The 15955-nt window shown below is 54.1% G+C and overlaps 2 protein-coding genes across 5 annotated transcripts; one reads left to right on the top strand and one right to left on the bottom strand.

The window, feature by feature from the left end:
- Positions 1–2096: 2096 nt before the first annotated feature.
- Positions 2097–5072, top strand: NUDT17 (nudix hydrolase 17). Of its 2 annotated transcripts, XM_069090161.1 has the most exons (8): positions 2103–2313; positions 2485–2671; positions 2946–2971; positions 3160–3252; positions 3529–3627; positions 3807–3943; positions 4093–4242; positions 4501–5072. In XM_069090161.1, the coding sequence occupies exons 1-8, from the start codon at positions 2122–2124 to the stop codon at positions 4547–4549; spliced, it is 933 nt and encodes a 310-aa protein (XP_068946262.1). In that variant the 5' UTR covers positions 2103–2121; the 3' UTR covers positions 4550–5072. The 2 variants fall into 2 exon arrangements, with proteins under 2 accessions (XP_068946263.1, XP_068946262.1); XM_069090162.1 differs by lacking the exon at positions 3529–3627 and having other exon boundaries at positions 2097–2313.
- On the bottom strand, positions 4613–15028 carry PIAS3 (protein inhibitor of activated STAT 3). 3 transcript variants are annotated; one of them, XM_069090160.1, is made up of 14 exons: positions 14820–15028; positions 10610–11030; positions 10057–10141; positions 9779–9829; positions 9141–9231; positions 8757–8891; positions 8477–8582; positions 8199–8272; positions 7887–8047; positions 7463–7596; positions 7175–7337; positions 6839–6990; positions 6616–6653; positions 4613–5886 (listed from the first exon to the last, which is right to left on the bottom strand). In XM_069090160.1, the coding sequence occupies exons 2-14, from the start codon at positions 11025–11027 to the stop codon at positions 5620–5622; spliced, it is 1875 nt and encodes a 624-aa protein (XP_068946261.1). In that variant the 5' UTR covers positions 11028–11030; positions 14820–15028; the 3' UTR covers positions 4613–5619. The 3 variants fall into 3 exon arrangements, with proteins under 3 accessions (XP_068946261.1, XP_068946259.1, XP_068946260.1); XM_069090158.1 differs by lacking the exon at positions 14820–15028 and adding an exon at positions 14100–14201; XM_069090159.1 differs by lacking the exon at positions 14820–15028 and adding an exon at positions 14100–14189 and having other exon boundaries at positions 6839–6972.
- Positions 15029–15955: the final 927 nt, after the last annotated feature.

Raw genomic sequence — 15955 nt, 5'->3', positions numbered from 1 at the left:
TCATTCGTCTTCTTCCCTAGACCCACAGCAGAGTAAATCCTGCTTTGTGATTCTTTCACTCCTGCCCTTGACCAGCAGTGACTCTGGTGTATTAGGCAGCTAGATGGCCTAATGGTTAGGTGCTGGACTTGGAATCAGCAAAACCTGATTTCTGATCCTGCCTCAGATACTGTGTGCCCCTAGGTAAATTACTTAATCTCTAAATTTACCCATCTGTAAGTAAATTTACCCATCTGTAAGTGGGGCCACAGATAGGGTCTCCCTAACAGAGCTGTTCCAAGAATTAAATGAGATAATGGAAAGTGCTATGTAAATGTTACCTGATAGTATAATGTTTCCGAGAGTTGAAGCTGGATCCTAAAAGACCAAAGTCCCCTAAAGGTGAATGTGAAAATGATACAGCAGCTGGAGGGGGGGGGGGAAGGTGGGTTGGACAGTCTTTTCAGAGAAAATAATAATCCCCAGCTTCCTTCAAGTACCAGCCAAAATCCCACCTTTCAGCAGGAAGCCTTTGCTAATCACTTCTATCCTAGAGCCTTCCCTCTAGTGATTATTTCCTATTTGTCATGTGCATAGTTTATGAATAGTTTCCATGTTGTCTCCCCATTAGACCAAGATCTCTTTCCCCGAGCAGAGACTGTCTTTATATCTCCAGGACTTAGCTCAGGGCCTGGCACATAGTAGGTGCTTAATAAATGTTGGGCACAGAAAGGTATCGGCAAGATAGACAGCCAGACATCAAAAGGATAGTATTAGGTTAGGAATCCAAAGCATGCTGCTGCCTGTGTGCCCTTCAGTCAGTAACAAAAGTGGAACCTAAGGGCTTCATTTTCTTTATTGATGAAACAAGAATGTCACCTGCTCTGCCTCCTTCAGTGCATATGTGAGGAACAGATGGAATATGCTCTTGTTAAGATGTTCAGGAAAGCAGGCGGTTTGGCCTCCTTTAAGGTGTCACAAGTGGCATGGTATGGGAAATGCAGGAGCCCAGAGGCCTGGCTCTTCAATTGGCCAGCATTCTGGTTGTAGGCAAGTCACACACCTTGAGCCTATCTTTTTGATGGTCAGACTTTCAATCTTGTCGGACCTTTTGTGAACTTGTTTGGGGTTTTCTTGGCAAAGATAATGGAGTGCTCTGACGTTTCTTTTTCCAGCTCATTTTATAGAAGAGATTGAGGCAAACAGGCTTAAGTGACTTGCCCAGGGTCACACAGCTAGTAAGTGTCTGAGGCTGGATTTGAACTCGAGAAGATGTCTTCCTGACTTAAGGCCCCACACAAGAGTAAGTAGCCTCTTGGCAGCTAGGTGTCCAAGTGGAAAAGTGCTGAGTACAATCTCTTGCCTCTGCCCATGCCTTAGAATGTTCTTGCCCCTGACAACTTAAGATTCCTGTCTCCAAGACGCAAGGGAAAAGAAAAGGAAGTATGTATATAGCCCCAGTCACCTACAAGTGGCCTTTCCAGTTACCTGAATTAAGTTCTCTCTCCCTTGGTTTTTCGTCTGTTAAATGGGACTAATAAAGCACCTGCCTTGGTCAATGTGAGGATCAAATGGAATAACATGGGAAGCGCTTTGCCAACCTTACAGTGCCGTATAGATGCCAGCTGTTATTAACCAATGGATCAAAATGCAATGTTTAAGTTCCTACAACACGCTAGGTGCTGGGGGTATGAAAATGAAACGCCGCTCGTTGCTCTCAAGGAGATCCCATTGTGTTGGGGGAGCCCGCATGTGCACGTGAATACATGCCACGCTGGATGCAGGTTTCCCCCGCGACTAGGGGGCTTTCATGGAGAACTCACGGCGGGGGGGGGCGGCCCTCCTAGCACGCAGTAGGCTCTTCCTCCGTGCGCGTGAAAAGACAATTGCGCCAAAGCTTGAGGTCGGAGTGACCTGGCGTGGCATCCCGTGCAGCGGGACCAGGCCGTGAAGGCCTTCGAGCGGCCGCCGGGGAGCCCCAAGCCCCGGGGTTCACGTGGCGGGAAGCCCGGGGCAGGGCAGGCCCCTGAGGCCGCGGCTCCCTACACCGCCCACGCCGGGGGGCGGGGCGGGGTCTGTCCCGCCTCTCGCCGGCCTGGCAGCCAGGGGGGCTGCGTGAGCCTCTTCCCGGTCGCCCCCGCCATGGCGCAGGCCCGCGTGCTCCTGCTCCTCTCTGGGCGTCCGGAGCCCGCGGGCTTCGCGCGGAGCGTGTGCGGCCTCCTGGGCCTGGGGCCCGGCCCGGGGCCCTGGCGGGTCTACTGCGGTCTGGAGCGGGGGCGGCTGCTGCTCTCGGTCAGCTCTTTCTCGGGCGCCACGGTGCAGCTCCCGCTGCAGGTCCGGCCGCCCGGCTGCTGAGGAGAGGGGTCTGGCGGGGAACGGTCTCCGGCGCGGGGCGGGGCAGAAGAGCTGGGGGGTAGGGGGGAAGGAGAAGGTGCGGACTGGGGAGAGCTCCGATCCCCGTGAACACCCGGCTCAGTGACCCCGGCTTCCTGCCCCCGCCCACAGCGCTCCCCGTTCTGCCCCTTCTCGGCCCTGGAGCAGCAGCCCCCCGGAACTGCGGGGCCGAAGCAGCCGCCGGACCGCGGAGTGGACTTGGCGGTAGCGGTCATCCTGCAGTCCCGTGACCAGACCGTGCTCCTGACCCGGAGGGCCCCGAACATGCACACGGCCCCCAACCTCTGGGTCCCTCCAGGTGAACCCCACCCTGCCCCCAGGCCCAGCAAGGGCTAGCCGGCCAGCCCGGAAACCTCCCCCGGCCCTCGTGCCGTCCTTTCCCAGCCTCTTTAAGCACACACATTCAGGAGCTTTGATGCCCAACCGCGGCGGCCCACGGCGGGTGTGTTAGTGGGCCGCAGGCTCCTCCGGGAGTTAAAGGATTGGCTCTCCCAGTGCATCGGGGAAAGAGGGGGAGAAGGGTGAAGGGGTCCCAGGCTAGGCACACAGTCACCAGCCCATTGTTATTGTAGGTGGACACGTGGAACTGGACGAGGAGGTAACTACAGCCATTAAGCCCCGAATTTGGAGGACTGAATGCCTCCTAACCCGGACCACCCCCGGTGGCCCAGAAACAACTGCACGGGAGGGGGAGGAGGGAGCCCAGGACTTGGTGGGGACAGGAAAACAGCTGCCTCTTCCAGATGTCAGCATCGGCTGGCCAGCTGAATTTTCTCTGATCTCCAGCTGCTGGATGGGGGGCTTCGCGAGCTGTGGGAGGAGACAGGTCTGCAGCTGCCTCAAGGCCAATACTCCTGGATCCCTCTGGGACTATGGGAGGTGAGAGAGGGCCCATCACCACCACCACCAAGCACAGAATCAGCCCTCTGCCCAAGGGAGAAGAGTTAGGTGCACCATACAATACACCTTATTTAAATAAGTATCTTCCTGCTGACCCAGACCCCAGTCTTCAGCCCAGGTGTCTCTTCTTCTAGTAGCCTATGAGCTTTTCTCTCCACAAACCCCCTCCTCACGTTTTGACTGCTGAGCATTTAGGGATGAGGGATCCCCTCTGGATCCGGGAAATCTTCACCTGTTGTGCTCCCCTTTTCTTAGTCTGCCTATCCCCCCATGCTGAGCCAAGGCCACCCCAGATATCACCACATTGTTCTCTACGTACTGGTGACTTCCCAGGAAACAGAGCAGCAGCTACAGGTAGAGTTGGTAATGGGGTAAGGGTGATCGGGGAAGTCAGTCTATGAAAGTCTATAAGATGTCCAGTCTGTAAAAGCATAGGCAGCTTTCTCTGTGCGCTTCCAACAAAGACCCTCTGACAGATGTCTGGTGAGTCAGCTGTGATCAAGGGCCACTGAGGGTAAGTGTGTGACCCCCAGGAACGAATCCAGCCCAACCAGGAAGAGGTGAGTGCCTATGCCTGGCTGAAGCCAGATGTATTGGCAGCAGTGGTAGCCTCTGAAGATGGACCAGAGATGACCAAACCTCTCCCTCCACACCTGCTGCCCTTTGTTCAGTAAGTAGGGACCATTCCCATCACTCTGCCTGCTTGGGTCCATGTATGCCCACCCTACTATAGTCTCTTGGCCATTTCTGGGAAAGGCCATGAAGACTGATCTTACTCGCAGGAATCCCAGACCCTGACCTGTGTCCCTTCTGTACCAGGGCAGTGGAGCTTCAGGGAGGTGTGGCCCAAAGTCAGGACCTGCCTGTGTCGACTCTGCTTCGGAAGGCTCTGAACACGAGGAAGAATGAGGAGAGAGTCAGTATGGGAACCAAGTTTGCTCTTGGTCTATGGCTGCAACATCTGAAGAGGTAAGGGAAGAGATGTGTACAGGTCCAGGCTGGTCAGTTTTAGTGTTAAACTGGAGGGCAGGGCAGAACACTGGTAGGAAAAAGGGGAAGGAGCCTGAACTTAGGACCATGACTTTTGATTCCAACACCTACTAACCTTATGATCAGTCTTACCTTCTTCTTCTGTAAAATAGAGATATTGGCACTACCTCCCTCACAGGTGAGGAAAACACTTTATATAGGATCTCATAAGGTCCTTTTTATACTGTTATACCCTAGGTCCTCAAAGTTTCACACATACCCCTCCCCAAAGCCAGAATCAGAATAAAACCGGACGTCAGATGCCAACCCTCCTCAGCACCATCAAGAAAGCCAAGTAGATGCGACACTCTCCATTTCCCTATGGACATACATAGGATTCACAACCTTTATTGTCGGTGAGAACATTGCTACAACTTTGGAAATATGAAATTAAATTAAAACAGAAGTCATCAAAGAGGGAAGGGGGGACTGAATGTCTCCTCCTCCAAAGGTGCAGAATGAGTTCCACGACCATAACTCTAAGACTATGGATCCCACTGGAAACTCAGACCCCAGGATAGGAGGCCTTGGGGAATCGTCAGCAACTTAAATATATATATATATATATTTATTTCTATATATAAATAGAGAACCAGGCAACAGGACAAAACCCTATCTCCTTTCCCATCCCAAACCTTAGAGAGGCAGAGAAAGTAGAGCTCCTCATCTCATCCCCAGTCAGCCTGAGAAAGGAGCAAGGGTCATCTTTGGAGTTTTTTGGTTTTTCTCATTTATGTACAAAAAGCTGCAAGTGAAAATAGAGATCTCGGGCCCAGTCTTTGTCTCTCCATCTGTCTGTCCCATACGCAGAAGGGGAATGAATGGACATAGAAGAAATGGTGGGCGTATGGAGGGGGATCTGGATGGAGATCTCCCATCCATCCATCCATCCCTCCCTCCCTCCCTCTATTCACCCACCCACCGGCACTCACTCCCCTCCCACTCCAGCTGCTCGGATCTAGGTCTGAGACACATGGAGCGTAGGGGAAAGGAAGAAAAGAATGGAAAACCATCCAGGACGAACACTTAGGCACAATTCTTATATCTCCCTGGCCCTTCTTGGCTTACATGCCTCCATCTGAAGAGCATTTCCAAAAATAAACCCAAAATGTCCTTTTATAGAGGTTAAATATTAACCCTTTGGGTGCTAGCCTTACCAGGCAAAAAGGGGGCCAGGAGTACAGGTCCATGAGTTTCTGCTTGTAGCCTTTGGCCAGAGCGCCCGAGGGAATCAGTTCATGGAGCTGAGGGACAGGGCTCCCCTGATGTCCCCACTAAGTGCTGGAGGTGGATATGGAGGTTCAGGATCCTAGAGTTTCAGTCCAGGGAGATAATGTCTGGCCGACAGCCAGTCAGAGAAGAACCTGGAGGGAGGGGTCCCCCATGTCCATCCCTCAGAGCCCCTCCAGGGGCCACAATACTGCTGACTCGGCCAGGAGGGGGTGCTGGAGGGGAACCTCGGTGAGAGCTCCCCAGTACAGGGGCCAGTGGACCTAGGAAGTGGGAAGGGGTGCCCCGGTACTGGAAGAAATGGCCAACGGTGTCCTGCTCATCTATTGAGGTGATGACCGAGGGACTGTAGTGCTAAGAGGAGGAATTGGAAAGAAAATATTTAAGACTTAACCCTTCCCCCTGTCTCCCACCTCTCAGACACTTTATACATACTCCGTCCACATCTTATACATCCCAGAGAAGGCTGACTAATCCACTTAAGAGTTGTTCTCTCAAAAGACCTGCTCGCCATGGACGTGAGAGCATTTATCCCCAGCTACAGACATTCCATTTAGAAGGAATGGAATGTCTGAGCATGAGGAGGGTGTGGCCTGGTACATGTGGAGGAGGGATGGTGGTGGAAAGAACTCTGGGACCCAGTGGATTGGTATATCTGGGTTCTAGTTCCAAGCCAACTAGCTACCAGACCTTCTGAGCCTCAGTTTCGTTTCTTTTTTTTTCCCGCTTTTTGGAGGAGGGAAGGCAGGGCAATTGGGGTTAAGTGACTTGCCCAAGGTCACACAGCTAGTAAGTGTTAAGTGTCTGAGGCTGGATTTGAATTCAGGTCCTCCTGACTCCAGGGCCCATGCTCTATTCACTGTACCACCTAGTAAATTGAGAGATCTCTCCCAGCTCTAAAATTAAAATTCTGTTACTTAGGGCCCCAAGAGGGAATAAGCTGCCTGCCCGTCACCTCATTCTCATCCCACATAGCAAGTGGCCTCCTCACAGCCAGAGCAGATCCCTTGGCAAGAATTAGAGAGAACCTCTAAGAAGCTACAGAGATTGGACCCTTTGGTGGAAGGGAAAAGGAGTGCTTACCTGACTCTCATTCTGAAAGAAAGTAAATAAGTCCAAACCTGGGAGGAAACAGGGAAAAAGAAAATTCGAAGTCATTCTTCATCTGTTGCCCACCATTTCCCAGATGTGGGGATTCCCTGAGAAATTAGAGCTATCTGAGGAGCAGGAGGTACATACAGGGTCCGTTACCTAATCCTGAGGCAGAAAAAGGGCAGAGGGGCTCGTATTTGGGTCTGGGGCATACCCTGGATTTCAGCCCCCAGTGGAAAGGCTGGTGGATATTCTGGAAGAGGGAGGCTGGACAGGAAGTCGCTGCTCAGAGTGCTCATGCTTGGGCTGCGGAGCACAGATGATGGCTGGTGAGTGGTAGCCAGTACTCTGTAAGGAGAGAGGAAGCTGGGAAGACGAGCCACAGTGTCACCTCCTAGGAAGTCTCCCAGAGTCCAACCCCAACCCCTCATTACTACCCAAAAAAAGCAGGCACATCTTTAGGAGGTCATGGCCTGGGGCCTTGTTCCCCTGATCTTGCTCTAAGCCCTGTCCTCTCCCCCGACTTCTTTCTCAACCCCATTCTTTGTACCCTTTGTTGGGGCCAGGAATGACAGCTGAGGTGACTGGACAGTGTTTCTTGGCAGGGGGCAGGTCTTCCTCATCTGAAGAACTATCCAGTGTCAAGTCGATAACCTCAATCTTCTTCTTGGTCTCTGGAGGTTTGCCTTCAGGGCCAGGACCAAAGGGAGGACCTAGAGATATTGGAAGGGCACTATCTCAGGATGGGCGTCAGACTATAACCTATGGGGAAAATGGTCCAACATCCTCTAACCCTAAACCCCAACTGGGAATGAATGGGGAGTCATCCATCACTCACCATCTAACCCATAGCCTGGTGTGGGGCATACTTCTGGGGTTTCCTTCTTGGGCCTCATGGGGCACCAGGATCCATCTTCCATGAACTGGATCTCATCACAGTCAGTGCACGAATTCAGAATCTCCATGAATAATCTGGGAGAAGGAAGAAGGTTATGGAGGATCATGAGAAGATTAGGGGATATAGTTGTGGAGAGGGTTACATCAGCGTAGGGCAAGATAAAAGCAGGAATTTATGAGTAACGTGAACTAGCTGATGAGGGGTACTAGAGAGAGGGACAGAAACATGAGATCTCCAGGGTGAGACTATCCATGTGCGTAAGTACCCAGGCTCTCCTAGGGGGTATTCTTGCTGTCCATGTCAAAGAGGAAAGAAGGGGGTTTATCTGGGTGTCTTGGACAAGTGGGAACAGAGGTGACCATACCCATCTATGACCAGAGATTCATAGGGAGCCTTCTTGTCACACACAGGGCAAGTCCATGTTGGCTTCTTCTCATTCATCTGCAGGTAGAGGGCAGCATCGAAGCTCTGTAGGTGGGCACAGGTGAGGGCCCGGCATGGGACAGCCAAACGCATCTTCCCTAACTGAGGAAAAGCAGGACTTCTTATCACATTTCCTTTATTCAGCTTTCACCCTTCTGAGACACCTTATCTTGATAAACAGAAACCCTGGGAGCCCAGCTCAGCCTTCCTACCCCCATCTGATCCCCAAAGTCTCCCCCCTTCCATTACCCACCGGACACATGAGTGACACCCGGAGGCTTGTGGTGGCCACCTCACTGTCTGGGTCAGCTGTCAATTTCTCCTTGACTAAAACGAGACGAAAACCAAGACCTGGGATCAGTACAGCCCAGAGGCACCCCAAGGGCCATCATGAGACAGGACTGAGGTTGACAGGGGATCACCCAGGAAAAGTCCGACATGAGGAAGAAAGGTTTGGGTTGGAGAAGAGTATGAGGGCAAGCCTCAGAATCAGCGAGAGGAAGATGGGGTATTTATCTTGAGATAACTCACTCAATGCCCGGGAGTGGTCTGGATTCCGGATGCCCTTTGCTCTCAGTTTCTGAAGGAGTGTCACAGAAGTCAGCTGCCTCACTAGGTACACCGACAGTGAGTAATTCTGGGGAAGATGTCAGTATGTTTCCCGTTACCATGGTACTTACTCCCAACGCAAAGTGGCAGTGGGTTATGCTAACTAACCCCAAAAAGGCATATCCCCTCCCCTAAAATGTAACCCTCAGACACCACATGCCCCACCTCTTTCCCACCCTCCTGCCCCAGCCACACAGCTCACCCGTCCAAACTCAGATGACCAGTTGACCACAATAGTATTGGGGACAGTGGCTGAAAGTCGAGCTAAAGATGTGATGTTGATAGGTCGACTGGGTCTCTTAGGTTCAGCCCCGTTCTTGGTTGGGGGAAGATAACCCTAGAGAGAATGGATGGTGGGGGGTCAGGGCATGAGTAACCCTGCTATCTATGCAGCACTTTGGGGTTTGCCCCATCTTATCACCCTTGAGACTCACAACAACCTTGGGAGGGAGACTGGTACTACACCTTCCCCCTTTGAGAGAAGAGAAAATGGGTCTATAAAGGGTGAGGATGTAGGGATGGGACTGTGAGAAGAATGGTACCACCCAATGACTGGAAGAGGCGAGGTGAGGAAGGGCTCACTTACCGGCAGGGGACACAGTTTCCCATTAACCTTGACAAAGAGGTTAGGAGGAAAATAATCTTCCTGAGGACAGCTGGTCTCACAGAGACAGAACCTAATGAAAGATTGGGGCGGGGGGAGCGGGGTAGAAAAGGGATAGGGAGTTACCATCTAGAGGTCTAGCTCCTGCGGCTGTCTGTAGACAGAGGAAAAAATTAAGGGCCAAACCCAGGGATAGGACTATTATTTTTTCCCTACAAAGTTCAAGGGAGAAACTCCCTCCTTCCCTTATCCCAAAGGAAAGAATTATCTACCCCTGGACAAGGAATGAAAGTCTCCTGAAAACAAGGCCCAGATGATGGGCAAGCATCTGAGATGTGGCAACAGGGCAATACAATGGGGGGCCTTTTTTGAATGACTATATTACTAATGTCAGCAATGCCACTCTCCATAGCACATGGGTATCCTAAGTCAAGCTGCATGTAATTCACAGCTGGGACAGTCATCACAGGAGATGGAATTTTCAGGCCGTCTCCAGGGTTGCCTTTATGCCTCCTTTATCCAAGGGAAGCCCCCACCACCTCCACCCGGAGGGGCCACAGACTATTTCCCAGAGTGATGGGGAGGAGGGGGGTAAGAAGGACATCTGGGAGTTGTCTCACCTGAGCTGTACCTGCACTGTATAGTCACACTTGGCCCCAGGCAGGACATCCCTAAAACAAAGAGGGAAGGAGAGGTTGCAGAGAGTGGGGCAGGGGAAAAAGATAGTCTGGGAAAAGATTGACAGATGAGGGGGGCAGATGGGAAGTCAGGTTGGCTAAGGCCAAGTTAGAGAGGAAGGTACATGGCAGATCAGAGCTGGAGGCAAGAGATGAGGACCCAAAGCCAGGATGCAAAAACATGATCAAGGACAAGGGGAATAAGGGAGGGAGTCCAGTACCTAGAGGCGAGAATCTGCTGCACCTGCTGTGGTGTCAATGCAAAGGTGAAATGAGCCTCCTCAAACCTCTGGCTGTTGGTGGATGCTAGGAACACAGAGGAGGAGGGACGGTTACTGAGAAGGCCGAAGGTCGGCCATGAACTGGTACCCCACCCAAGTAAGCAAACCTCCCCTGCCTCTGGAGGAGCACTTTGGGACAACAGCTGTATCCAACTGTTTGGGACCCTGTGGACCATAGCATGCCATTGGCCAGGGGGTTTTCTTGGCAAGAATGCTGGAGTGGTTTGCCATCTCCTTGTCCAGTGGATTAGGACAAACAGGAGTTAAGTGACTTGCCCAGGGTCACACAGCTAATAAGTGCCAGAGGCCAGATTGGAAGCCAGGTCCTCCTGACCCCAGAACCAGCACTCTATCCACTGTCTTCCAGCTGCCCCAACATTAGGTTAGCTTCTTATTTAGGATAGGAATATAAATGGAGAAGTTCAGAAGAGGATGGTGTCATTCGAGCATTGTCAGGGGCTCTACTAGGTCAGACTCAAAGGTGATTCCATACCAAGGGTGGTGGGCCGGATGAGCTCCCCGTACACATCATAGAAGGGTAGTGGCCTCATCGTGACATCAGGGTGAACTGGCTGGGGCAGGGACGGGTGGACGTCAGCCTCACGTTTGGGCCCCCCCAAGAGAGGTCCTGAAGGCAGGAGCGTGGAGGGGGCTGGGGGCAAGGGGCCAGGAGGGACAATGGATGGGGCTCCTGGGGGCAGAGAGAGCAGGGAGAGCTCGGAAGGCACAAGGGCCTTTCGGGGGAAGCGACGGCGGTAAAGCTCTTTGATCTTCATCTGGACGCTGGGGCCACAGCCAGACTTGAGAAGCTGCAGAGCCTTGGTCAGTAACTCGTGCTTTCTCCCACTCTTGTTGCGGCCTGCAAAGCCCAGAAGTACCTGGAGCTCAGACACCCGGAAACTCATCACCATGTGCTGGAGAAAGAAACAGCCACATAGATGAGCCGGGGCCAGGATCCCAAAGGCAGAGACTAACCACAAGCAGGCCTCCTGCTGAGGGGAAGCCTACCCCCTCCCCCGGCCCACTCTCTCCCTCAAGAGAGGGCGGATAATTCTACCATGACCCCTCACAACTAGACACAAACAGATACCCATCCTAGAGAAGACCCTTCTGCTGAGGAATCAATTAGAAGGACCCAAAGGAAGAACTTCACATGGCTAGATGTGACAACTTGAGCCTAGAAAAAGACAACCCAACCCTAAAGGAAGAGGTGAGAATCCCCCTCCTTGTCTCCCCTCACCCTCACAGTAGACAGGGGTCCACTTTAGGTGCCCCTCCAACTCCTGTTTGAGGTCAGCGTCTCTCACCCCCTTCCCCAAGCCTCTGCCACCTAGACGGACCTAAACATACCTCTCTCCCTTTGGCAGCTAACAATAGGCCCGGAAAAGCCAGCATAGATGGAGGAGGAAGTAGAACAGAACCCTCCCCCCCATCACCTCCCTCCTCTCCCCCACCTTAACTCCAGCACCACCACAAAACTCCTAACCCTCCCCTGAAAGTTGCTTTTGTTCCTTCTGACTTATTTTTAGATTCCCAGGCCCACCCCAGCTTTTTGAGAGATAAGGTGAAGGGATGAGAAAAAAGATGAAGAAAGAAAGAAGGATGGGGGAGGAGAAAAAAAGGACGATGGGGGGGTGAGAAAAAAAGAGGAAGAAAAAAAGGAAGAAAGGAAGAAGGATGGGGAAGAGAAAAAAGATGAAGAAAGAAAGGATGGGGAGGAGAAAAAAAGAAGGATGGAGGGGTGAGAAAAAAGGAAGAAGGATGGGAGATGAGAAAAAAAGGAAGAAAGGAAGAAAGATGGGGAACAGAAAAAAGATGAAGAAAGAAAGTAGGATGGGGGAGGAGAAAAAAAGAAGGATGAAGGGGTGAGAAAAAAGGAAGAAGGATGGGAGATGAGAAAAAAAGGAAGAAAGGAAGAAGGATGGGGAACAGAAAAAAGATGAAGAAAAGAAGAAGGATGGGGGGGGGACAAAAAAGAGAAAGAAAGGAAAAAGGATGGGGGGGAATAGGGAGACTGGGACCAGGTGGTTGGAGGATCTGTAAGTAATTCCCAGCCCCTACTTGTGCCTCATTTCAAGTAAGTAAGCCTTGGGGCCAAGGCTTCTAGGGAAGGTTTCAATACCCTTCAAATCCCTTTTCACCTTCAGCCTCCTGACCCTAACTCAAGATCTTCCCCATGGGGGGAAGGGAAACTAAGGCCCAGATCAGAGGGCAGAGAAAACCATAGAACACTGGAATCCCACCAGAAACTCCCCCTTCCTCAAGAGTATAGAACTTGACATCAGCTGGGACCTTCCTTTAATGAAGGGGAGAGGGGTTGGAGCTGATCCCTGAAGGAAGGAGGAGTGTTTCCTCTCCCCTGCTGAGATCCAGATGGTAAAGCTCTGACCTGATCCCCCAGGGAGAAGGCTTATAGATGGAGGAGGAAGAGGGAGGGGAAGAGCATCTTGGCAGGATGGAATCACAAATCCACCAGGCAGTCCTGGGGCCACTGGTCCAACAGGGAATACCAAAGACTCAGATGACAGGACCAAACCATTGCTGCCTTCCAAAAGGAGTAGGGAGGGGAATGTCTGAAATCAAGAGGATAGACTACATGGCCTCCTGAGCTCCTGTGCAGTATTATCAATCGAATGATAGCATATTAGTAAAGCATTTAGCAGAGTGCCTGGTACACAGTAGGTGCTTCTTGATCAGTGCTGTTCCCTTTTCCTTTTCCTGTGTGATACTCTCTGCAGGTCCCATAAGGGAATCACCACCGAGAGACTGGAAGCTGTGAATGATCCCTTACAAGGAACCTCAATACCTTTTGGGTACCCCTACCAACCAAAGACCAGCTTAATGACTGGAGTGCTCTCTTTGAGAAACGTGACTGCCAACCCCCCCCCCCCCAAACCAGCCCCTCCTATGTCACTACCACTCCTAGCCTCACCTCCTTTTTCTCTGTCACCTGTAGATTCTCTTACCTCCACAGCCCCACACTGGCATCCTGACATCGGTCCACCTACCATCCTCGGTTCCCTGGGCCCTTCCATAGTCTCATTCGTGCACCCTGCATCTTGCCCACAGCTCTGTCTCCCCTGGATATTCCAGTGCCCTCCTAGAGCCCCGTCCCCACCTCTCTTCCATCTCCCACAATTCTCTCCTGGTGCCCTCCCACCGCCTGTCTCTACATCTCGGTTCCTTTCCACAGCCTCGTCCCTACATCGTGCCTTGCCCTCGCACAATTGCATCCCTATATCTCTGCCCCCTCCCACCACCCCATCCCTGCATCTCTGCCCCCTCCTGCCACCCCATCCCTACATCTCCACCCTCTCCCACCACCCCATCTCTACATCTCTGCCCCCTCCCACCACCCCATCCCTACATCTCTGCCCTCTCCCACAACCCCATCCCTACATCTCTGCCCGCTCCCACTGCCCCATCTTCTCCCCATGCCCTCCCCCAGCTCCATCTTCCCCGCCCCTCCCCCGTGGGGATATTCCTCTCTACCCCGAGGGATGCACGGTACCCACCTCCCGGGGCTGGGGGAGTCTCTAGCGAGACAACGTATGGGCAGCGCTCCGCAAACATCGGAGCGCTGCGCAGATGTCAATGACCGCGATCGCGCTCCCCCTGCCCAGACCGCTCTGGCTCCCTGGTGCCCCCAGCTCTACCGCCCCCCCCAGCCCCGCCCCCGTGGCCCTGCCCCCCGCGGGCCCGGCCCCTCCATCCCTGCCCCCGGAGGCCCCCGCCCCTGCCCAGCCCACGGCGCCGGCTCCCTGAGCATCGCCATAGCCGCGGCCCTGGAGCCCGCGACCCCAGCGCCGTGCGCCGAGTCCCTGCCCCCAGGGTCCATCCTCTCCGGGTGTGCGGGCGCCCGCATCTTCCCCTGCTGCCCTCGGGCTCGGCCCCCGGGCCGCCCGCACCCCCACCCCGCCGCTCCTCCCCAGCCACCCAGGCCGGCCGGGCGCGGGCTCCGGGGGACCTGGGGGGTCCGGTACCTTTAACTCGCCCAGCTCCGCCATCTTGAGACATCGCAGGCGCCGGAGCCCAGGCCCAGGGACCGGCGCGCAACTCCCCACCCCGGGGCCGGCCGCAAACATCGCCCGCCCCGCCCCGCCCCGTCCGGCCTCCTCTCCCGGCCTCTCCCCCTCCCATCCCCAGCCCCGCCCGTTCGGCTCCGGCCAGGCCACGGCCTCGGCCTCCTCCCCCTCCCCCACAGCTGGAAGCGGCGGCGGCACATCTGGCGCGGAGGGGGATGGGGGAAGCCGACGGCGCAGGGGGTCTCGGAGCCCGGTCGGGCGAGACTCGGGGGCAGCGCGGCTGGGCCGGGGCGTCCGGGCGTCCCTGCGGGGGCGGGCTGGTGAAGGGAGACCGGGGCGGGCGCTCGAACCCGGGACAGACCCGGGTCCGGAGGTGTTGGGCGCCACGGGCACCAGGAGCCCGGGCACGGGGGCTCGGACGCAGCTGGAGTCACGGATTCTCGGAGTCGGGAGTCTGGATAGCAGAAGGCTATCCGGCACTGCAGGAGATCCCCGGGAGTGAGTGGGGTCTGCAGACTCCAGCTCCCTCTTGGGGGGGGGCTCTGGACTCGTGGACGCGCAAGCCGTGAGTTCTTCTCCGCGCCCCCGGTGCACCCCACCTCCAGGTTCTGGTTCGGGGTCGGGCGGAGGATCTGAGACCTTGAAGCAGAAAAGTTTGGTGCTGGGGGCGGGACTTACCAGCTCCGGCTCCAGGGAGGGGGAGGGGGCCCCGGGGGCTCCAGGCGCTGGGCTAGCAAGTTGGGATGGCTGGAGAGCGGAATCAGCGGCGCCCCTGCGATCTCCCCGGCTCGGATTGGGTCCGGCACTTGGGACACGGTGCCGAGGAGCTCAGTCCAGTCCAGTACTCCAGCTGGGGCCGCCTCCTTGCTGCCCCCCTCGGGGCAAACTCTCCCGGCTGGGAGAGGGGGCGGGGCTAAGGGCGGACCCGGGGGGGGGGGGGGGGGGGGGGGGGAGTTTAACCCCTTCTATTGACAGTCTGAGACTTAAGTCTAGGAGTCTGGAGTCTGGAGTGTACACACTCTGTGCCTGACCCTCTTCTCGAGGAAGGAGCAGTGATGGAGACTTGAAAACTGGGGTGGGGGAGAGTGTGTCCATCAAGGACAGCGCAGGTCACAAAAAAAACCCAGAAGTCCCGTTCCCCACCTCCCATCCCCTTCCACACACTGGGTCACTTACCCTAATTATAACGAATAGGCGAACTGATCAGCTCCATAGAAGCTTAGTTCTAGAACCAGAAGAGACTACAGCAACATTTTAGTAATCCTACCGCTTCATTTTACAGTCAAGGAAACTGAGACCCAGAGAGGCTGTGACTTGCCCAAACTAACAGATGTAGAAAGTGTCCGAGGCATAGTTTGTATCCCAACCGTGTGCCCCATGGGACCAAAGTTGCATGCTCATCCTACTGGGCTGGGATACCCCTTCCTGGGAAAAGGCCCAGAAAGCTAGAATTCTAGGTGTACCCTGTCTGCCCCTCCCCACGCACACACCCCCTATCTCATGGAAGATGGGGTTGATTAGTGTGGGGAAAATTTAGGTAGTTGGGACCCCACCTGTCCCCTTTTCCTTCCCAGGGGACTCTTCCTTGACTGATAGATATCAATAGCTCTTTCCTTACTGAGACCTGTTCTCTGACCCCACAAATAAGTTATTTTCAAGCCCAGGAATTAGGTGGCTAACTCTCAACTACTTCCATCTAAACACCATTTTTGAGGACCATGTGTTCACATTATTTGGGGGTGGGGGAAGTAAGCAACTAGTGTCATAGAATTTGAGAGCTGATAGGTACCACAGAATTCACCGTAGGCCAATTC

This window comes from Petaurus breviceps, unplaced genomic scaffold (assembly GCF_028583685.1).
Source record: "Petaurus breviceps papuanus isolate PSGF00001 unplaced genomic scaffold, PetGlider_PUasm1.0 186, whole genome shotgun sequence".
Taxonomy (NCBI): Eukaryota; Metazoa; Chordata; class Mammalia; order Diprotodontia; family Petauridae; genus Petaurus; species Petaurus breviceps.
Note: the sequence above shows the minus strand (reverse complement) of the source record. Positions and strands in the feature narration are given on the sequence as shown.